The sequence below is a fragment of the Myotis daubentonii genome, chromosome 1 (assembly GCF_963259705.1).
Source record: "Myotis daubentonii chromosome 1, mMyoDau2.1, whole genome shotgun sequence".
NCBI lineage: Eukaryota > Metazoa > Chordata > Mammalia > Chiroptera > Vespertilionidae > Myotis > Myotis daubentonii.
The window spans coordinates 28,525,540-28,548,853 of NC_081840.1; the positions used below are offsets into that span (position 1 = coordinate 28,525,540).

At 37.2% G+C, this 23,314-nt stretch overlaps 1 protein-coding gene across 1 annotated transcript; it reads right to left on the minus strand.

Annotated features, from left to right (window-relative positions):
- Positions 1-7,924: 7,924 nt before the first annotated feature.
- CCDC196 (coiled-coil domain containing 196) lies at positions 7,925-21,130 on the minus strand. The gene is given in 12 exon segments (XM_059692989.1): positions 7,925-8,078; positions 8,080-8,111; positions 8,326-8,384; positions 15,079-15,106; positions 15,109-15,225; positions 15,618-15,677; positions 16,209-16,292; positions 16,479-16,556; positions 18,461-18,511; positions 19,242-19,338; positions 20,823-20,975; positions 21,081-21,130. Coding segments are annotated over 12 exon segments (963 nt in total).
- Between the last annotated feature and the right edge of the window lie 2,184 nt (positions 21,131-23,314).

A 23,314-nucleotide genomic window follows, 5' to 3' on the forward strand; every position in this document is an offset into this window, starting at 1 on the left:
TTAAGATGTAATTGGGAAAGTTGAATATGAATTCAGCCTTATAAAATATATGGAGGATTGTTTGCTAAAACTACTAAAATTGCTGAAATAAAAAGTGATATTAGAACTAAAATGGGCAATTATAATAGATGCTTGTCTCCCAACAATTTTCCTCAAATGAATTTATCTCTGCCGAGTTTAGCAAGCTATTACAAAATTTACACAGGAAAAAACCCAGTGATCTTACCATCACATTTTTTTTTCTTTGCTGGTTATTGAATGAACATGGCAGTATGCACATGTTTTTTTACTCCTGTTAACAATGCAACATTTCTTCAAAATCCATCCTGAGTCAGGTTTTATAACAAGGAAAATTTTCTGGAATGTAGAAAGAGAGTAGCATTTCTAAATACTGACACGTCTCAGGGACATGGTGGAAGGGAGAACCACAGTAAAAGAGTTAGAGTTTATATGTAAAGAATTGGAAGCACCTAGGGATTTATCCTCTCAGTTCTTAAGGTTTTAATAATGAAAACTACAGGAGTTTCCATTAACTCAGAGTTAACATAAAAGGTAAACATCTGGCTTTCATAGTGATTTCATTATGAAGATGAAACTTTATCAGTAGAAATGAATTATTGAAGTATGAGTTTTTCCCAGTAATGGTATATTTACACTTAGCCTTCTGGTACTTTAGTTTTCTGTGGTTAATCACAATTTCAATATAAATAAGGCAAAAGCTTACTTGTTTTTCTGTGGTCAGACTCTGCTCATTAGCACTGGATATGAGCAAGAACGAATTTGGTGATGGATTATTCTTTCTCTAAGGCTCATTTCACTCTATCTCTTTCCTGTTTGGTTTATGGCCACAAGTAAAACTGCTTCGATTAAAAACGGGTGCAAGCAACATTTTGAATGTAATACTTAATGCCACTGAATTATATATCTTTAAATGGTAAATTTTGTTATGTGTATTTAGCACAATAAATACCAAGTGAAGCTCTGGTTGATTTCAACCCATTATTTCCCCCAAAAGTAGCTTGGTTATAGTCAAGATGAATTTTAAACTAGCTGAATTAGACAGTGTATTAGTTCGTAGGGCTGCTAAAGCTAAGTACCACAAACTACGTGACATAAAAACAAGGAATTTATTCTCTCATGTTTCTGGAGGCCAGAACCTTAAAATCAAGGTATCTCAAAGCCATGCTCCCTGTGAAAGCTCTAGGGAAGAATTCTTCCTTGTTTTGTCCAGTCTCAGGTGGTTTCCAGCAATCCTCAGCATTCCTTGGCTTGTAGCTGCATCACTCCAATTTTTGCTTCCATATTCATTCACATGACCTTATTTGTGTGTATTTGCCCTTCTTTAAGGATACCAGCCATTGGATTTAGGGACCACTATAATCTAGTACAGGGGTGGGCAAACTTTTTGACTCAAGGGCCACAATGGGTTCTTAAACTGGACCGGAGGGCCGGAACAAAAGCATGGATGGAGTGTTTGTGTGAACTAATATAAATTCAAAGTAAACATCATTACATAAAAGGGTACGGTCTTTTTTTTTTTTTTTTTTTTTTTTTTTTAGTTTTATTCATTTCAAACGGGCTGGATCTGGCCCGCGGGCCGTAGTTTGCCCACGGCTAATTCTAGTATGATCTTATTTAACTAATTATATCTTTAAAGACCCTATTTCCAAGTAGATCTCATTATAATGGTAGAGCTGGGTATGAAATTTTGAGGGACTCTATTCAGCCCAGTATAGGCAGTGATAGATTACTGTGTACAGGCATGAAAACATAAATTAGAAATTCAACTATCAGAAATGAAGGTTCAAAGGTTTCTTTAAGAGGTGGGATTTAGAAATTGGATACACTTTTAGAAAAAATATAGCACTATAGTCTAGAGAATACTGGAGAAATTTTTAACATTTGATGTAAATAGCCTAATGTTTTGCCCCTCAAAGTAGTTTTCCAAATTAGAATTTTCCAAAGTCTGGTGAGGTAAATTTATTCATTCTTACTGAAGAAACTGACAGTGTGCTTTCGTTATCTTCTAGTGAAGTGAAGCTGAGCTACCTCAATTACCCATGGAGTTTGATGGCACTGATTTGGGAACAACTAAGACAATGTTTTCCCATATCTTCCCTTGTTTAAAATAATTTTGAACTTTTCCTTGTGCTTTTGATATTCTATTTGTTCTGTGCAGATTGCTGCTTAAAATAATTATTTTGGTCCTTTGTATTTTTTTTCACCCATACTCTCTTCCTCTGAGGTCCCCATCTGGAAACCCAGATATATAAGGATGTTTTTGGTTGCAAGTAACTCATCCTAGGTTAAACCAAAAGGAATTCAGTGGCAGCTAGGAAGTCCAGACATGTGTATAACTTCAGGGTTGGCTACCTTCAGTTTCTGAAACCATGTCATTAAGAAGCCATCTTTCAGCTATGCTTTGTTCTTTGTTGACTTAATTGTCACATCAGCTCTTTGTACATGGCAAACTTGGATGGTATTGACTTCTGTAGGCTATAATTTAGATCAGTAGGTTTTGAGCCTGTCTGGGACACCTGGAGACCTCAAGATACTTTCAGAGGGTCTGCAAGGTCAAAACTATTTTTATACTAATATTAAGGCATTATTTGTCTTTCCACTCTCATACTTTCATTAGATACTGTGCAATTTTCCAGAAGCTGTGTGATGTGTAATATGGATCTTTAATGGAATGTGTTTGTATATTTATAGTTTAATTTTTTAATATATAATATCAGTAGATATAAACTACATAAACAAAAGCTCTTTGGAGTCCTCAATAATTTTTAAGTATAAAGGGGTCCTGAGACAAAATCTTGAGACTCATAGATTAAGGCCCTGTGTCCATCCCCAAAGCACTTACTAGGGCAAGGAGAGTGGCATTTTCTGATTGGTTTGGCCTTGATCAGGTACTTACCCAGAGGATGGAGATTAGCTGTCTCCCTACCAAATGGACCAAGGAAGGATAGATCTGGGTACCATAGGTAAAGCTAGTGTCTCGATAGGTTAGCAATTAGTCCTACTCTTTTTACAGCGTCTTATCTCTCTCCACCATTACTAAAGATTTCATTCTTTTCTGAGAGCTGTAATGTATACCTTTAATACTACCTGCATCATCTCATGTTGATATTCACAAGATGGAGAAACTCTTCCATATGTGTCCTGACAATTTACAAATGCACAAGGTCGCTACTTATTTATATGGGCGCTTACCTGGTAAAAGAAGAAAATCAGGAAAATAAAAAAGTGATTTCTATTTAAAAAGCTATGGTATTTCTCCTCCCTTAATTCAAGAAAGGGTAACTATAAGGAAGGAGAACAGAATTTGCTAGGAGAGGAAAGAATTATGAGATAAGGGAAAGGAGGGTGAGATTTGTTCAATGGAAAGGTAACATTAAGTGCCCAAACGCTATTTGATTTCTTAAAAGGGCTCTGTTTACAAGGCCTTCTATTCCTAGTGTTCAGTATACACAAGTCAAGAAAAGGTAGCCCCAGTTTAGCAACTGACATGAGTTAAAGTTAAGTGAATTTTTTAAAATCAAAAGTATGTGTTTCTTAAATTATTATTAATTATTGGTTTCCAGGTCATCAGACTTAGCTTAGAGCCCAGCTACCCTAGAAAAAGATATTTTTGTCTCTATAAAAGCAATATATATAAAAAGAAAATTATTTTGTTGACCTAAATAATCTTATTTCCTCTCAAGTTGATTTATAATTGGAGGAAATATAGTTTATAGGAATGTTTTTACAGTGCTTTACCTTGAAAATGAACCTCTAGTAGAAGTTTTAAATGTTAGGAAGCATAAATTAATTTGTGAAGAAAGCAGTTCTGAAAAAATCTCATTTCATCATGTAATAGTTACATTTCATATTTGTCTGTGTATCTCCTATGGGATTGATTTGTTGCAGTGCAAGTATCCCTTTCAAATACAGAACTTGTTCTCTTCCCTTTTCCTAATATTTGATGACTAAATACAGAACATATGAAGCAATGGGGACTTTGACTTGCTAGCAGTACAGGTTCCTCCCAAGGTGCCCGAGGGGCTGCTAGATATTTGCCTTAGCATGTAACAGATTGCAGAAGCCTCCGCCTAAGATTGCCATAGTTCACTCAAACAATATTAAAGCTAGATTTTCTGGTTGATCTAAACATGTAAGGCATAATATTGCGTGCTGTCACTTGTCCTCTTTGATGCCTGCAATTCTAGACTAAAGATGAAAGCATCGGGCTATTGTTGGCCTTATTTCACTTAGGAAAGAAGTGTGACAAGCATTACTAACCACTTTGAGGTCACTGCAAAAAGGTAACTTTGGGTGGTGAAATATAAACAAGTATTTTGTAAATAGAAAGTCAAGGTAAAATAAATGAGATAAGCCACAAAAATAAAACTACCCAACATTGTGGTTTGTAAATGGATTGCTGATGGCGCAGTTTTTCCTCAGTTGAACTTAAAATTGAAAAGTATCTCCCCAAGGAAGGTCAAGGGTATCAGGAGTTTTATTCTTAAAAAGAAATATTATGGGTCTAAAAACTGTAATAATGATGTTTCAATTCCACCAATACTTTTGGACCACTAATTCAGTTTCCCTAATAATTTGGTTCTGAGATGGGGATGCCCAACATATATATGTATATTCTAATCATATAGCCCTCTCTGTAACTTAAATCAATATTTGATTTGTCAGTGACTCTCTTGGGAGTTTCAATAGCTTGAATGAGTCTCTGATTTGTTGGGTAAGAAAAACCAAGCAAATTGGTACATACAAATGTGAGATCTATATATTGGATTTATAAAAATGCAGACGCCCATGCATAGGCAGCCTACCTAACTGATAACTTTGCATTGTCATATGGGTGAAAGTTAGAGTCCAAAGTAAAGTCTTAAAAACGAAGTAGAATTAAAAGCTACAGTATTTCAGTTTTGTGTTTTGAAGAACTTGAAAGATTTAGAGCACTTAAAGAAAGGTGATAAGCCTGGCTGATGATGAAGATACAATTTCAGTACTTTGGAGATGGTAAATGATTCATTTTTCACTAAGTTATAAGTCCATTGGCTAGCAAACTAGCTTACTTCATGCCTTAGTTAATGAATAGTTAATAACAAATAATTGTAATATAGTTAAAAAATAAGGAAAATGCTCATTACTTATCTAAACGCATTGAAGGGGGGAAAAAATAACAGCACATGATTTTAAAACATTCAAATGGTGCTCTTTTAATCCAATTTTTAAATTGGGAATCTGAGACCCTGAGAATAAATGATATGCTCAAGGTAGTTAGTGATACAGTCAGATTTTATATTCCTGATTTTTGTTCTCATTGCTCTGTTCAATCCAATTGACTTGGAACATCTCACGGGACTGCTGACTTTCTTAAAACAGAATGTGGATTACATCAGCTAACTCAGTTGGTAGAATATGAAACTAATAATCTCAGGGCTGCAGAGCCTGTTATTTTTGTGGTCAAGAAAGGCAAAATATGAGTTAAATTGGAATGTGAACTGGTAGTAATAATACCTAGGCTTTGGTATTCAGCTTAATTGTTAACAGCCCCAATTAACTGTGGAACTTTGGATACCCTTTCAACATGTCTAAACTCCAGTTTCCTCTTCTGTGAAGAAACTTTATGCTTACTTACAGTCCCTTCTAAAGTCCAAATTCTGTGATTTTGTGTAAACTTTTTTAGTTCAAAGGTGCATTTTAAAAAAACAAACAAACACCCTTATAAAGATTTAAATTAATTTGGGGGCAAAGAAGATTTTTAATTGATTGGCTTACTTTACTCATTACTAGAATATAAAAGGGATTATTACAGGTTATGTAGTGTTTTATAACAAGTCAACTCCCCCATATTAATATCATAGAAATTTAATGACACCTAAGCAAAATAAAGGAAGATCTGAAGATCAGGGACTACAATATGATCCAGTAGTATCATATTGGCACAAGACAGATATTCAACAGACCTAGAACTTTGCAATTTACTTTCTATGGCCTTTGGCAGTATCTGAGCCTCTATCAAATCTCAGGCACTGTGTAAGGTGGTCAGAATGAAAAGATGAACAAGACATGGTCCTGGGCTTCAAAGAGCTTACCATTTGATGAGGGAGTTAACTGGGTAAGCAAATAATTGCAATATAGTTCATTAAGTGCTATGGTAGAGGTCAGAGAGCCTAGAACAATAATTCTCAAACCTGGCTTAAGGTTGCAACTTAAGAATTTCCCAAGGAGCTTTTTAAAAGATACAGATGCTCTTGCCCTATCCCTCAGAGATCATTGCCGGGGTCCAACCCCAGCAGGTCCAGGGGTTCCCAAAGGCGTAGACGGAGTCGGCGAAGAAGGAAGGACACGGAGACAGTGTTCAGTTGATCAGCAGCCTAGCCAGGATCTCCAGCCAAGTTCTGGTCTGGATCTCCAGAGAGGTTCTGCTTCGGATCTCCAGCGAGGTTCTGTAGCCATGTTCCCTCGCTAGGTTCTCCAGCCAGGTTCTGTCCAGGCTCTCCAGTCAGGTTCAGTGTCCAGGTTCCAGTCAGGTTCTCCTGCCAATCTCAGTAGTCAGGTTCAGTCCAGGATCCCTTGCCATGTTCTCCCGCTAGGCTCTGTCTCTAGGCTCCGAGGCCAGTCCCTCTCCAGGATCCTCCGGCATGCTCTCTCCAGCGAAGTTCTTCTGTCTCTAGGCTCCGTGTAGGTTCTGTCTTCTTGATTCTGTTCTAAGTTCTGAGTGTTTTTGTCTTGTTACAACTGTATTTATACCAGTTGATTCAATCCTATCAATCTCTATTACAAAGGTTAGGGCGTTTCTTATCTCCATTCCAGGGAGAAAAGATTATGTAGTTTAAGCATGATTGTTCGTAGTTAAAGGGATTAATTACCCGCCTGGCACTTAGTTGAGGGGTTTTATTCCCTCCCTAACTTCAGGGGAAAATCCCTACCCGGGGATTCAACCTTTCTCAGAGAGGTGACTTTGGTTAAAACACAGCGCCAAGAAGGTGAGCAAACATATTAAGAACCGTATGCCATATATGCCAGGTCCCTTGAAACAGCAAGGATGGACCGGCTCCCGGCAGATCATGACTTAAATTATCTGGAAAGGAGCTCAATGAATTGGTATTTTTTAAAAGCTCTTGAGAAAATTCTAATACACAAGTTGGGTTGAGAATTACTGGGATAAAAGATGGACAAATAGGCAATGGTCAAGCAGACAAGGAAAGAAGAATTTTTCAGGCAGAGAAACAGCTTTGTTCGAAGTCATGGAAAGAATAGTACTCAGGGTGCATCAGGGGAACTACAAATAGTTCTGCAGAGCTCAGTGTAGGATGCATGAGGCAAGGGGATGAGCCTGGAGACATAGGCAGGAGGAGGCAGGTCATTATTATATGGTCTGTGACTGAGTGTGGGCTTTACACTAAAGTCAATGGGAAACCCATAGGGAAGTGATATGACCTCATTTCTTTCTTAGTAAAGGTAGTTTCAGTGGTGCCAGTCATTAGAGGGACTGGAAGCAGGGAAACAAGTTAAGAGGTGGTGGTAATCCAGGCAGGAAAGAGGGGCTGAACTAAAACAGTAGTCTAGGAAGGTAGAAGGTATTCAAAGAATACTAGTAGATAAAGATGACCTGGGCACATGGATGTGGTTGGTGGGAGAGTAAGAGGAGTCTGTGGAGTATAATTTTCCTTACTTTGTACCTACTTTTATTCATTTGCCAGTGGATCTGCCCATAATTAAACATTTCAGAGGTTGAGAGGAGCAGCTTTTTATGGACTTAACAATATCCAATGTGATTTGAATCTAGTCATTTCAAAATCAAAAGCTATCAAAAGAGGCTGTTTACAATCCACAAATGACTAAATTCCTAACATGCTTAAGGCCAAGCATCTAACTAGCATTTCCACCCAGTTTGGTGGGGAATGAGATGTGAACAGCACTAAAGCAAAGGTTTGAGAGATTTTAATGGACACAAATGGCTATGCTTAGCCTTTAAATCTGTCCAAGCAAATGGAGTGGAAGCCTTCGAAATCTTCAGAGATTCATCTGTCAGTGACCACAGAAAAAAGAGCCTCCCTCCTACATCATCAAACTTGTTCTGTGTAGGTCTTAGATCCCAGGACTCTCTGAAAGAGGAAAGAGGAAAACAAACACACACACACACACACACACACACACACACACACACACACACACACAGCTAAAACATCAAATACCCTGGTACTCACTTTGCAAATCCCCTAAAAATATTAAATTAGAATGTACACTAACAAATCCATTCCAAAAATCTACAACTTGTCTAGACGTTAAAGTGATTTTGAAAATGAAAGTAGTTCTCACCACATTAGATTCATTTTTGCCCTTAGTTGCTCTGCCCATAGTTGTAGTGCCCACAGTACCTGAAGGGAAACATTAGGACAATGAGAGCTTTCTTTGAGGAAAAAAAAACTAGTTTTAGTTTGTGTTGCAAGGCTATTAACATTCATCACAGTATTATATTATTGTACGACTATAAGATTGACTCTGGTATTAGCATTAATGTGGATTTTCTAATTGCTGTTTTAGAAAACAACTTTGTTGCCCTGGCCAAGTGATTAAGTTGACTGGAACATCATCCCATACAGCAAAAGGTTGCGGGTTCGATTCAAGTTCGATTCGATACCTAAATTTCGGTTTGGTCCTATGTCAGGGCAACTAAGGGAGGCAGTTGATCAATGTTTCTCACATCGATGTTTTTCTCTCTCTCTCTCTCTTTCTCTCTCCTCCCTTCCTTCCTCTCTCTATGGAAATCAATAAAAACATATCCATAGGGAGGATTTAAAACAATTAAAAAGAAACAACTTTATTAAGCAGTATTTTTAACGTTGGAGTGACAAGCCCTTTTGTTTTGTTTTGTTTTTATTGAGAGCTCATGTCCCACAGGAAAAAAAATAATCATTGAATATTACATGCAAATAAGTGATTTTATTTGAGAGGCTACAAAATGTATTTCTAATACAACTTTTAAATGAAGAAATGTGATGGTAATTCATATACATACAGTCACACCCTCAGATAACCCACAAAAATGGCCAACTGTGGATAATAAGAACAAATCAAAGATTAAGGTGGGGTAGGGAGGAGAAAGAGGAGGCACAGTCTGCGATAGAGCAGGAGAAGGGAGGCAATAAAAAAAGAAAAAAAAGGGGAGAGGGAGAATTGTAGGGTGCTAAATAGGCTTTGTAGTGAATCTGTCCTAGGTTAGTGTTGCCAGATTAAAATATAGGACACCCAGTTGAATATGGATTTCAATAAACACCACATAATTTTTATTATAAGTGTATCCATGCAATATTTGGGACACTTATACTAAAAAAAATTATTTATCTGTAATTCAGTTTTAACTGGGCATCCTCTTTCTATTTGCCAAATATGACAACCCTATCCTAGACATACTGCTGCTCTCCTGAGTGTGGTGCAAAAAAGTTTGGAATCTTGTCACTCATTGAAATAATCATAATATTAATAAAAGTGCCATTTACTTTATTTAAACCTTTAAAATGTATATTTTGGAAAAAAGACTTATTCTCCTCCTGGAATTCTGTGGGGTTTTCTATGAAGTGAAAGAATGACCTAGTTTAGAAATTAGCTTCATAACCTACTAATACCATAAATCTGACATTGAGTTGCCTCAAAGCTTAAAAAGGCCTGTGTTTGAGAGCAATACTATTTATCAAGGACCCAGATTTAAGCTAGCTGTGGGTTTCCATCCTGCCTTTCAGCATTTTAGCTTATTTTCCTTTCAGCAGCACCTGCTGGAGTGTATGTCAGCCATCAGGAAGAGTAATACTAAAGTGAAGTAAAGGTTAAAGCAGAGAAGAATGACTTGCTTTCTTTTAGAACAGAGGGAGTTATAGAATAAATAAGGTCTCAAGAGTATTCATTTCCCACCACACTGTACTTTCCTCTGAATTTATAAATGTAGCAAAATATTCACATCTAACCTTCAGCTTCTCAAAAGAGTTCAAGAAAATGCTAAGAGTTTGGGGAGGGGGAGGGCGGAGGAGCGAAAACCAAGGCTGTCAGAATCAAATGTCTTATCACCACTTCTATTATTACTAAAGATAAACCTCTTCTTTAAACACTAGCAAGCATGATGAGAAATTCAGCTGAATTTACAGATTGCTTGGTGCCTGTGTTCTCTAAGATAGGTGACAAAGGCCAAGAACTGCTCTCTCAACTCTACTGAAGCCAAGGAAGGGCTGCCATATACCCTGGGTCAAGTTGTAATTTTACTCTGGTGGGAAAGCAAATCCCTCCAAATGTGCCCCATCTCTGGAAAGACTAAAAGGAAAGACTTTACCTAGGTATAAAATGTTTTTCTCTTCTATAAGACTAGGTGATGCAGTGTGCTAAACAGATAAGACTGACAAGGTTAATACTACAACCTGGGCCTCAAGGGAATTTGAAAGTAGTGATTGCTTGAAGTGTAACCAAGTCAGTAATATTAACATAGGATTAAATTTTGCCAACCAAATAGGTCATATCACTGGGACTCAGCCAACCAGTACACAGGACAGTTGATGTTTGAGGAGGGATTCTTGGCAAGAGCAGTGAGAGAAGTGCTCTCTCTACTTGGAAATACCTAGAACAATAAGTCCTGTACCTTGATTTACTGGGAGATGGGTCCAAAATTACATTCCACCCCTTCCTTAGGACAGATTTGTGAAATTCAATTCTTTTGGAGCTAGAGGAAAAGAAAAATGACCCAGGAACACTGCTAAGTACTTAACCTTCAAGAAACCACCACACCTTGTGCAATTGCCTAACTGATTTTTAATTCAGTGCCCCGATTGCCTAATTTATCAACGGTAAAAAGAAACAGTGATAGATAGGGATTGTGGAGGAAGTGGGCAGTGACTATTTTTTGGAAAGGAGGGAGTAGAAAAATAGATAAGAATTGTGAAGCAGAATTCCAAGTTTAATACAGTCTAATCAAGGCTGCCAATGATACACCTCAGTACCACAGAGCATGGCAGTAAACATCAATAAGTTGTGGTGTGTGTGTGTGTGTGTGTGTGTGTGTGTGTGTGTGTGTGTTTCAATTGATATATTGTCCCAAGGGTAATAGAAGGCCAATCGCTCCCACAGCATTTCCTGAATTACCTTGACTGTGCAGTAGAAGCATGGATGTGATGGGTGCCACCTACTGGGCTAAATTCAGAATTACAAATCTGTCAACCTGTTTTACTGAACAAATTAATCTTAGGGAGTATGATTCTTCATTCAGAAGATTATACATTAAACCAGTGATAAGTTTGACTTCGAGTCATAGCCTGTAGAAATGGAAGAGTCATAAAAATCACATACTTTAATACTGCCATTGTATAGCATATTCTAGGAGAGGAACTTTGGATATGGAGTCAGAAGCCTGACTTCTCTGAACTAGTTTCTTGTTCTATAATCACTACCCAACAGAGTCATTGTGAGGGTTGATCAAAACCATATGCTTTCGCTCTGGTGGCTCAGTTGGTTGGAGCATAGTCCCATACACCAAAAGGACTTGAGTTTGATTCCTGATCAGGGCACATACCTTGGTTGCAGGTTTGATTCCTGGTCAAGGCACATATTAGAGGCAACCAATTAATGTTTCTCTCACATAGATGATTTTCTCTCTCTCTCTCTCTCTCTCTCTCTCTCTCTCTCTCTCTCTTTCTCTCTCTCTCTCTCTCCCCCCCTCTCTCTCCTTCTCCTTCTCCTTCTCTCTCTAAAATCGATAAACATATTCTTGAGAGATGATTAAAAAAACCCCAAGGCCACCATATGTTTTCAACATGCTCTATAATATTTTATGGTTATTTTAGATAAAGAAAAAACTGAAACTAAATGACCTGCTCAAGTTATTTAACTGATTAGCCTCAGAGTAAGGCCTTCAATTTATACATGATTCTAAACATAGTGCTTTTTACACTAAATTACTATTTCCTAAAATTGGACAATGAGATGATTTTAGGTGGCAAATGAAATAAATCTGGGAGGTTTATTTAGTGCTAAACACATTACTATAAGTCACAGTGGGAAAACTATTCCTTTTTAATTCTCTCAACCTTGATGGCATCAAGGAGAAAGTTTCAATATGTTGCTGGGTTTTCTTTAAATCTCTCTACATCTTGCTTGGTCAGCGTAGCTCAGTAGTTGAGCGTCGACCTATGAACTAGGAGGTCATGGTTTGATTCCTGGTTAGGGCACATCTTGGGGTTGCGGGCTCGATCCCCACTGAGGGGAGTGCAGGAGGCAGCCAATCAATGATTCTCTCTCGTCATTAATGTTTCTATCTCTCTCCCTCTTCCTTCCTCTCTAAAATAAATAAAAAATATGTTAAAAAAATAAAAAACAAAACTCTCTACATCTTGCTAATTTCATTTTCTAATAAAAATAAAACACGCCTCAGCCTTCAACATCTTGTTAGAATATTAAAATTTTGTTTTCCATATATTTATTATTATATTTACTTTCTATTATAAATAACTGCACTGGCTTTCATTTAAAATAGTAATATAAATTTTATTTTCAAGTAATATGTTTAAGAATTTAAACTCAATCTACGGAGAAAAATTAAATAAACAATAGTCCAAGGGACATAGAAGTTGGGAAACACTGAGCACCACCAAATCACTTCCCTATTATATCACTGTTGGCAATAATCTTAAGATAATTACTTTAAAAATCCCTCTATAAAGGAAACTAATGTTTCTTTTGTTTACTTTGCAAAAATCAAACACAAGGTTATAAATAGGTCAACATAACCAAACTCTAAGACCCATATGTGTGTATTAGAAAATTAAACTGGCCTATAACCCATGCTCAATGAATGCATATTCAATAAAACACAGTAGCAATGGGTCACTCGTGCCTGTGGCTACACTCATTTGCTGTAACAAAACAGGTTGGTGTCCTATCACTTAATTCTCCAGATGCATAGGAGGAGAGATGACAAAAAGGATGTTGATCTGAGGGTTGTCCTAGTTCACAGCTCCAAGACTCAGAGTTTGAGGTGATGAAGTTGAATGGAATATTTCATTTATTACTAATTTTGGCTTGATTTGAATCTAGAACTCCAAGAATTTTGACCCCTTACTCCATGGATCCCTCAAGATGACCTTCAGATAATTTTAAATTAAGTAAAAAAAGGATCTCTCCTCCTCAGAACCCTCTTTTCCTCTATCATTTTCATTAGTATCTTAATGACTTTATAGTATTTCTGGTTGTATTCCAGGTTCTTATTGGAGAAGAAAGCCTCAAGCTTTCTGTATCCAATTCTTCTTTAAAAAAAAATGTATTGACTTTTTACAGGGAGAAAAGAGAGGGATAGAGAGTTAGAAACATCAACCAGCTGCCTCCTGCACACCCCCTACTGGGGATGTGCCCGCAACCTAGGTACATGCCCTTGACTGGAATCGAACCTGGGACCTTTCAGTCCATAGGCCGACGCTCTATCCACTGAGCCAAACCAGTTAGGGCTCTGTATCCAATTCTTATCAAAAACAGTTAAGCCCTAACCAGTTTGGCTTAGTGGGTAGAACGTCGGCCTGCGGACTGAAGGGTCCAAGGTTCGATTCCAGTCAAGGCCAAATACCTTGGTTGCAGGCACATCCCCAGTAGGGGGTGTGCAGGAGGCAGCTGATCGATGTTTCTCTCTCATTGATGTTTCTAGCTCTCTATCCCTCTCCCTTCCTCTCTGTAAAAAAACAATAATATATATATATATATATATATATATATATATATATATATATATATATATATCAGTTAAAAGACAAATATGAATGGAACAGTGGCTGAAGGATAGCCCATCCAGTCTTCTAGATTTTCTAAATTTGCATATGGATCAGGTCAGACTAACAGAGTGCTATATATCTGGACCAAATCATCTTGAACTGATTCATCATTTTTTTTAAACTTCAAATTAATAATTTCTTATCAGATTGTGCCAAGGAACAGATAGGAAACAGTCTAGGAAATTTAGATTGTGAATTCATTGTAGAGTAATTATTGAGGACACTAGCTACTATAATACACGTAGTATCCTGTCCCCATGATAAGGACTTGGAAAGAAATTTCTCCTGGTCTCAGTGCCAATAAAAGCCATGGTTCTCCCGATCAATTGGTGATTGCTTATTTTGTGGATACCATAAGTCTATGTTTCTTTTTCTGGGAAATTCAGAATCATGTTTGAAGCCTGCCTCTACAAACTATATAGTACTTCTGTTATATACTTTCATGTATTCACCTGGCTTTGAATTATTTTCCCTTTGTGTTGATTTTCTAGTCCATTTATTTTGTCCTATCTATTTATTTTATCCTATGTGTTGTGCGTGAATTTATAAACTGTTTAAGCCCTTTATGGAATACAACTGAGAAGAAATTAGAGATACATGTTCCTGATACTGATAAAACATTATCATCCCTTCGCTATGATTTCTCATTCTATGTGTCTTTTTTAAAATACAGAGTTCAGATCCATAGATCCCTGAAAATTTAAGAATTCTTTTCTCCTGCCCCTCCGAAAACATTCCTTTATTTTCTTTCTTTTGGTAATCTATATGATTTGCTATAATGATGCCATAAATTCTTTGGGGGCGGGGGTGGGGCAGAGGATGGGGGGCATGCTGAAACTCCCAGAGGAATATCTGAATTGGTGAAACTCACAGCCATTGTCTGATGTCTCTCTCTTTGGCCCTGTGTTTTGAAGTAGCAGAGTCTATTCCAACTAGATTCATGAGATAAAGCTACTTTAATTTCTAGGCGAAGAGAAGGGAATGGGGAGGAAACTAGTTTATCAAATGCCAACTATGTATTAACTACATATGCTAAGTATATAATGTATTAGTTCTTACAAAAGAAAATTTCACTTCCTCCAGAGAAATCTCTACCTTGGTATGAGAGCTTCCGAGTAATAATAATAATGATGATAGTGATAAAAATGTATTATAACACTACTAACATTTAACTTACTATGTGCCAGACATTATGTTGATCACTCTACAAGTAGTGGGATCTCTAATGTAAAACAAAACAAAACTTCAAACTATCTATCTATAAAACTTTGCCTACCTTCTTGGGGCCCAGGAAGATTTAAAAAAATGCTTGCTTTGGCTCAAAATTCTGATGTAAGTATAGTGATAATTTCAGATCATTGGCCTTCTGGTAGTTCTTCAAGGCTTCAATTCTGAGCTCAATCACTTTTCCATTAAAGTCATTCTACAAAGAGAACATTTTTCAAAACTATTCGTACACTACTGGCTTCTCTAAAACCACTATTACCTGAATCCTTTTTACTCAGAAGTTTAAAAATGATCCTATCATGCTTAGTTTTTTAAAGTTGGGAAGAAAGTGTTTGTGATTTTTTTTCCCTCCTGTTTCAAATAGAACAAAATCAAGACCATAGGGAAAAATGCTATTTATCCCCAAGTTACTGAAGGTGAAGCTGGAGACAGTTCTCTCCAGATGTCTCCCCATGAAACATTCATTTCTTTTAGCAGGACAATTGGTAATTGAGATAAAGGGATCAGGCTTAACATTATGAAACTAAAAGCCTTTACATTGTATGAATGAAACTGTACCCCGAGTCTAGCCTTGGAAGACATTAATACCTGAAGGTTGTTGGCTTGTTCCTGGTACCTCACCCATTCTGTTTTCCTCTGTTGCTTTTCCTGGTGGAAGAAAGAGCCTCTGGGTGACAAAGTAAATTGAGATCAGAAATCAGTTTTCTCAATATGCCACAAAGACTTTAGAGTAAAATTATGGTGTCATAGATTCACTAACAAATTGGTTTCAACTGCACAATCCTTTCAATTGGTCTCACCCTACAATTCACTCTCCAAAAGTTAAAATCTAAGTGAACAGGATAATTTTCTATGAATGAATTGGCTGAGAGAAGATTAGATACCAGCATAATACCAAAATAAATGTTCAAAAACAGATTAACAGGTGTTTTGATGTCACATAGCTATTGTGAAACTGTCATTGTTGGCACAGCTTCTCCCACTTTGCCCTCACCAACATGATTTCCCAGAACTGCAGTGTCACTCTGACTCAAATATAACGTCAAAAGGGAATCAGATCTCCTATAAATTTTTGCATCAATTCAGAAGCACATTATAGTAGAGGCATATTACTGCTGCATTAATGATATTGACTCTGTCAGCTCTAAAAGCCAGTGCCATTCAGAAAATGTGCACTACCTTCCCTATCTCCTTCACTTTCTCTGCATATGATATCTCTAATTCACTCTTGATCTTCCTAGGTGATAAGGGGGCTTCGGGAGCCTGGGGTGAAAGATGAGAGCTAAAAAAAAATACGAGGCCCCAGGAAAGAAGTACAAGGTCTTAGCAGACAGTAAGTCCAGTATATCCTAAAGGCCCAGATCTTACCTATCTGCCTATCCAAAATAGCCCTGATTGTCAGCTGCTGTTTCCAGTTGTGTAGTATCAAATACCAAGAAGTCTACTTGCCTTTCCATCCTGCAAGTTTGCTTTGTTTTTTATCTGTGGTGGTTTTTGTTGATCACTGACTTCTTCTGTGTTGAATGTCTGCAGAGAGACATATTGGAAAAGCTTTAAATTAGCAGGAATGAGTAAGGGAAGTGGAACTCCAACATGGGTTAAAGCTTTTGGTTCCTGCCAGTCAGCAATCTCTCAGGGCCCTACATAAAAAGTGAACTACCAAAGGGGGTTCAGAATGGAACAAGCCCTTCCATTTGGTCCCTGAAGTGTATCTTATAATAATAATAACTATTAATTGAACCTTTATTATATACCAATCACTAGTATAAACTACTTATTTACTTACACTACTCTACTACATTAAAACATTCTCATTCAATCCTTATAGGACTATTTTTATTTCCATTTTACAGATGAAAAAACTGAGACTTGGAGAGGTGAAGTCATTTTTGGGGATCACACAGGTAGGAAAATACAGAGCTGGAATCTGAACCAGATTTATCAGATTCTGAAGCCTGGGTTCTTAACCATTAGGCAGGCTGCTCCTCTCTCTCCATTCTCACTGTCTAAAAGTATGGGTAAGGAAAGTCAATCACAATCGAAGTCATTTGGACATCCCTTATAAAAAGTCTCTTAGGAACTCTGGAGAAGCTGGATTTTGATAGAGGCTATTTCCTGTCACAAAGACTCAAGAACTCAGGAACTAAAACTTCTCACAATTCATAGAACTGATTTGTAGTTGCCACTGAGAAGCAGGGGATCTCAGTATAAGATGCAAGGCTGGATGGTATCCTGATTATTTGTGGAAAGGTGAGATTAAAAAAATCACTCAGAGCCCTGGTTGATTGGGCTCAGTAGACAGTGTCAGCCCCCAAACTGAAGGGTCCTGGGTTCACTTCTGGTCAGGGGCACATACATTGGTTGCAGGCTCCATCCCTGGTCCCCTGTGGGTGTGGGAGGCAACCAATCAATGTGTCTCTATCACATCAATGTTTCTTTCTCTCTTTCCCTTCTAATCTCTCTAAAAATCAATGGAAAAATATCCTCGGGTGAGGATTAACAAAAAACAAAGAAACAAACCAAAAAAAAAAGCAATCAGAAATCACAGGACACACCTGTTTTTATCACAAGACACAATCTGCTCTTCTAGTCACATAGTCTGTGGAAAAGCATTCAGATACCAAGGACTTAGTCCACAAAAGAATTTCTACCTGTCTGGTTTTCCAGCAAAAGGCCCTACTATTGTTATCTTAAACAATGCAACGATTGCTGCAAAATTATAGAGGAATTAGAATTAGGTATTCATTCATTCATTCATGCCATTTAAATTTATTGATTGTCTACTGTTCCAAGCATTGTGGTATGTGCTAGGCATTCAGAGATAACTAAAGCAATCAAGATACTGGAGGAGCTCTTATTCCAAGAGCAAGGAGACAAGAAACAAGTAAAATAATAATAAAAAATAATGATGATAAGCTTATATCATAAAATGTGTTATGAAAGACATGAACAGGGTTGCACAATAGATTGTAGGGGGGTTGCCATATTTTAGATAAAGTAAACAAGGAGGGCCTCCCTGAGGAGGTGACATTTAAACAGAGACCTGAAGGATGAGAATGATCCAACCATAAGAAAATACCATTACAGGCCAGGGCTAAAGCAAGAACAAAAGCCTTGAGATAGGAAAAGTCTTAGCATGTTTGAGAAACCACAATGAGGGAGGGAAGGACTTCTATGAGAGGAGACAAGAGAGGAGACCAGAGCCAGATATGCCACAATAAGAGGTATCTGTGAAGGGTTTTCATAAGAAGAGTGATATCATTTGATTGTTTTAAAAATATCACTTTGGCTGCTATGCAAAGAATGAATTAGAATGAGGCATGAGTGGAAGCAGGGACATGAAGAAAATGAGGATATGGACCAGAGGAAGGGAAGTGTATTTGCATTATGGTCTGTAAGACAATACTTTCAAGAGATACTTAGAGGCACACCTTGTTCCATAGCATCTCCATTTCTTTCCGTAGCATCTTGTTTTTCCTTTCCTGTTTTTGGGGAAGGGTTGGGGGGCGGGGGGTGGGGGGGAGAACCAAACAAACAGAAACATGTGTCTGTTCCCATCATTAAAGTGAAATTCAAAGAAATTTTTAAGTAATAAGGGGAAAGGAGTGCAGGGACATAGTCAACCACAGAGGAAAGCAACAATGAGCCTAGCCCCAAATCCAGGAACATGAGAGATGAGTTTGATGATGATTATGATAAAAAATAATAAAATTTTTGAATAACTTTCATTATGGTAACTGTGGTATGATATTAATAGAAATGGGTTCCTCACACTGATAATACTTAAGGTGTATGATCATATGGAAATTTCTTTGGGGCTTAAACAACTACTTTCTATTTTTTAAGATCTTTTACATTGTTGATTTTAAAAAATCTTATAAAACTTTCAGAACAAACTTTTTATTTTATTTTATTTTGGTAGGAATGTTCTATCCCTTCTGAAATGTGAAGGGTTAATATGCTTGTATTTATTGACTACTAGATAAGAAGTTTTTACAAAGTTAACGTGATAGAATATTTGCTAGCTATTAGTCCTTGTTTTCCCCAACATTTTATCTGACTTCCTTTGGATCATCCTGCACTTTCTAGATCAAGGATGTATAAATGTTAGAGCATCAGATACTAGAGATGAACCCTCTGTCTTTCCTTCCACAGCAATGGAATCGATCTCTGACCAGGAGGCCATCCCTAGAGTGCCCATCAACCTCTTACTAGATTCTGCTTCATGTCCTCTGCTTCCTTAATGATCTCCAGAGCTGAGGATTCTTCACTCCCCTTCCCTGCCATGATCTGTCTCATAATCTGCAGACTAGAAGGAGGAGAGAGACATCATAAAACATAATACTTCCTAAAGAATAATATTAATATTTTGCAACCAGTCAGAAAGTACTCTACCATGGGAGTGAGGTGGGGGCTGAAATCATGGGAGGTATGAAAGTCCTTCTGGATATAGCAGGTCTTAGTAGGCAGACTCCATTCCTAATTGACATTTGTCTTAGCTAGCTGTGTGCTCTATAATAAATTCTATGTTCTATAATGCTCAAAACGTAGGTCTTCAACAGCCAGTGAGGCTCTTCTCCACTCTATCAGAAGAATGTTTGATATATGACTTTTGGAGTAGAAGGGGCACTTTTGCTCCTTTGAAGGAAGTCAAAGAACCTGTTGTCTTCAGGATAAATCCAAGAATTATTCCCTACCCTGTCTCTGTACATCTCCCCCACCTTGCTTTTCCATATAAAGAAATTTGAGTTAGTTGGGGAAACCACTTATATCCTTATGGTAGCCCCCAGGGAATCAAGCCATGAAGAAGTTTCTAACAAAATCTGAATCAATAGCAAGTCTTTGTGAGAGAAGGTATCCTTTAATGGCATTAATAATGTTTATATTGCCCTAACCAGGTTGGCTCAGTGGATAGAGCATTGACCTGTAGACTGAAAGGTCCCAGGTTTGCTTCCGGTAAAGGGCATGTACATTGGTTGTGGGCACATCCTCAGTAGGAGGTGTGCAGAAGGCAACTGATGGATGTTTCTCCCTCATCGATGTTTCTAACTCTCTATCCCTCTCCCTTTCTCTCTGTAAAAAAAAAATCAATAAAATATATTAAAAAAATAATAATGTTTATATTGTTGTACTTTTTCCTTTCTAATTATAAGCAGAGAAGCAAGACTTTGTTTTTTTGTTGCCCCAAGAGAAGTCTGAGTTTCTGTGTTTGTTTGACCACAACTTTCTACCTGGCATTTATTCTCCAAAATTCTGAGCTCCCTGAGATGCTTATGATAAGGGTAGAGAATGAAGGTAAACCCATTAAGGTGAGATTGCCCAACGCTAGACAGGTAATAGAGAGTTGGTGGGTCTCAAGAACAGTGAGTATCTTGGTGAAGCATTAAGACCTAACTGCCTAGTATGCTTAAAAAGATTGCCATTCCACTGCTTGGCATGGGAAGAGCAGAGTCATCTATCCTAAAGTGATTCCACAAACACGAATAAGGCGCTATTAGTGTGACCATCATAAACTGAAGATATTAAAGGCCCTTATCTTTTCTTGGGTAGATACACCAGGGAAAAGAGTAATAACTGTAACTCCATGAGATGAGGGCTGAGTCATATTTAATTTTACTAAAAGAGAAAAAAGGATTCCTTGCCATTCTGATTTTATGGTTACAAATTTTTTTTACCTACTTTAGCTGAATGTCTAAACCTTTTTTTTAACATGTAAATAATAATTGTTAATCTTATGGATTAACCTTCTCCAGGTTTTCTACCGTTAGGAAATCCTGAGTAGGGAGCCATTACCTTCTTTGTTTTTCCTCCAAGTTAGACATTAACTTTTGGAATAAGGGGTTGTTCTTATCTTCAAGTGGTGTTAGCAGCTCTAGAAGTTCCAGTTTTCTTAGTTTTAAGTCCTCATTCAATTCCTTCAAGAAGTTGCAATCTATTTTAGAACTTCTGTGGGAAGAGACACCATAGTATCTGCATTTAGTCTGGGTTAATAGAAACTCTCTTTTTCCCTACTGGATAATTATCACTTAGCATCTTTGGTCAAAGACTCACCTTGTTTTGGGGGATAAGTGAGAACCTGGTGAGTCTGAACTACTTGTCATCTTGAAGGGAAACTTCTACTTTAAGAATAAAGAGGTTTTCTTGAAAATATGTGCCTTCTTGTTCCATTCAGTTGTCATCATCTTTGTGCTGCTGTTCTTGAAACTCCTGTTGCATTGGACTGATTTTAGCTGCAGCTTGAGGTCACAATGGTCCCAAGACCACAGAATCAACAGGTCTTTTAAGTAACTCCAACATCAATGACAGTTTGTTGACTAAAAATACTATTAACTACATCTGGTAAGTTCTTGCCTTAGCTTTAGCTAATGCCAAAAGTTTTATTCTGAAGTCGTTGATTAAATCATATAGTCATAGAACATCTATATTATGGAATTCCTAATGTGGTAGAAAATGGCAGCCTATCAAAAATAACTCATCAACACCATCTTCCACGGCAGTTAACCTCCATGGAATCCCTACTATCTGTAGGGCACAGTCCTGAATTCTGTGGGTGAAGAAAAGATAAAAACAAAGCATCTATCTACCTTCTGGGGGATCCTAGGAGGAAGAGAGGCCTCTAAGAGACATTTTCTAAAAATAGAGGCCAAACTGGCAAATATAAGGAACAGATGTAATATTGAGTAGTATTATATATTTGGCAAATGTAACTGTTTCCCTATTTTTAAAACTTGAAATATCTCAATGGGAGGTGGATTAATATTGGACATGTAGCAAGAGGATATAATTTGTGAAAGATCCATACTGTCAGTATGTCCTTCCTTAGCCAGGCTTTTTCCTGAGAGGCTGTAATTCTAGACTTAACTCCAGATTCTGATTCTGCCTCCATTTTTCTTTCCTTATCAGAACCACGTTTCTCCTAGACCCTAAGATTTTCTGTCTTTATTTATGTCATTTAATGAGCAGAAGATAACCCAAAGAGTTATGTATTTATTTCTTCATGCCCTTTAAACACAGTTTTAGGACAGTAATTTTAGTGATGTTCTCAAATGTGAATTAGGTTATGTCATTTTCAAGTATTAACTGAACATTTCCAAGCATTTTCTAGGGGCAGTCTTCAAATTAACTTAAACCCTTTGTCTTTCGGGAAACCTTAAAAGCAGAGTATTGCAGTAAAATAACACAAGATTGGACCCATGAACCAGGAGATTACTGTTTGATTCACGCTCAGGGCACAAGCCCAGGTTGTGGGCTCTATCCCCAGTAGGGGGTGTGCAGGAGGCAGCTGATCAATGATTCTCATCATGGATGTTTCTATCCCTTGCGCCCTCTCCCTTCTTCTCTCTGAAATCAATAAAAACATATCTCTATATCTCTATCTCTATATCTATCTTTATATCATATCTATATCTATATCTACCTGTATCTATCTATATTTATTTATTTAAAATGACACAAGTTTTAGTTTGCCAGGTCTTGGTTTGAATCTCACTTTCACTCTGAGCCCTGAGCTGTAAGTTACTAACTTCTCTAAGTCTCAGTTACTACTTTAATGAAAATGAGAATGGTAAATAAAAACGTTTATTATGAGAATGAAATGTAGTATTAAGTAACGTTCCTGATTCATGTTGGATGTTTATATTTTAGTGCATTTTGAGGGTTTTTTTGTGTCAAATACAAAAAAAAAAAAAAGCTGATTTATATGAAACTAACAAAGCTTAAGCTTTAGAGCCCTTCATTTTAACAGAACTCTACCAAAGGCCCTTTACCTCGTTTTGAATTCGTAATTTTGTATTCTTTTTTGGAAAGAGAGCTCTCTCCAAATTATATACACTTCAGGGTCCCACAAAACCTGGATCTGCTCCTGATTAGATATGATACATATATCTCTCCTAAGTATATTTTACTAGTACATCAACACTTCTCATTAGGCAGTCTCTATAAATACTTTTTCTAAAGCATATATATCTCACTTATAAGTTTTGTATGATAGCTAGTGTAATATGACATTAAATTAGAATAGCCATATCAGGTAAAGCAAAATATAATTCACTTGGTTACCCTAGGAGTTCCCATGAAAAGTTTGGATCGAATAAGGGTAAGCCAACTCCACATGGTCAAAAGAAGGAAGTAAGTGGACTAATTATTATTATGATTAGCTTTTTAGACTACAGATGTGGTGTGGAAGCAAACAGTAGAGGACAAAAAATGACATTGATCACTAAAGTGTGACCTCTTTAATTTTCATGCTGTGACATTTGGTTGGCAGAAATATGTTAGAATTTTAA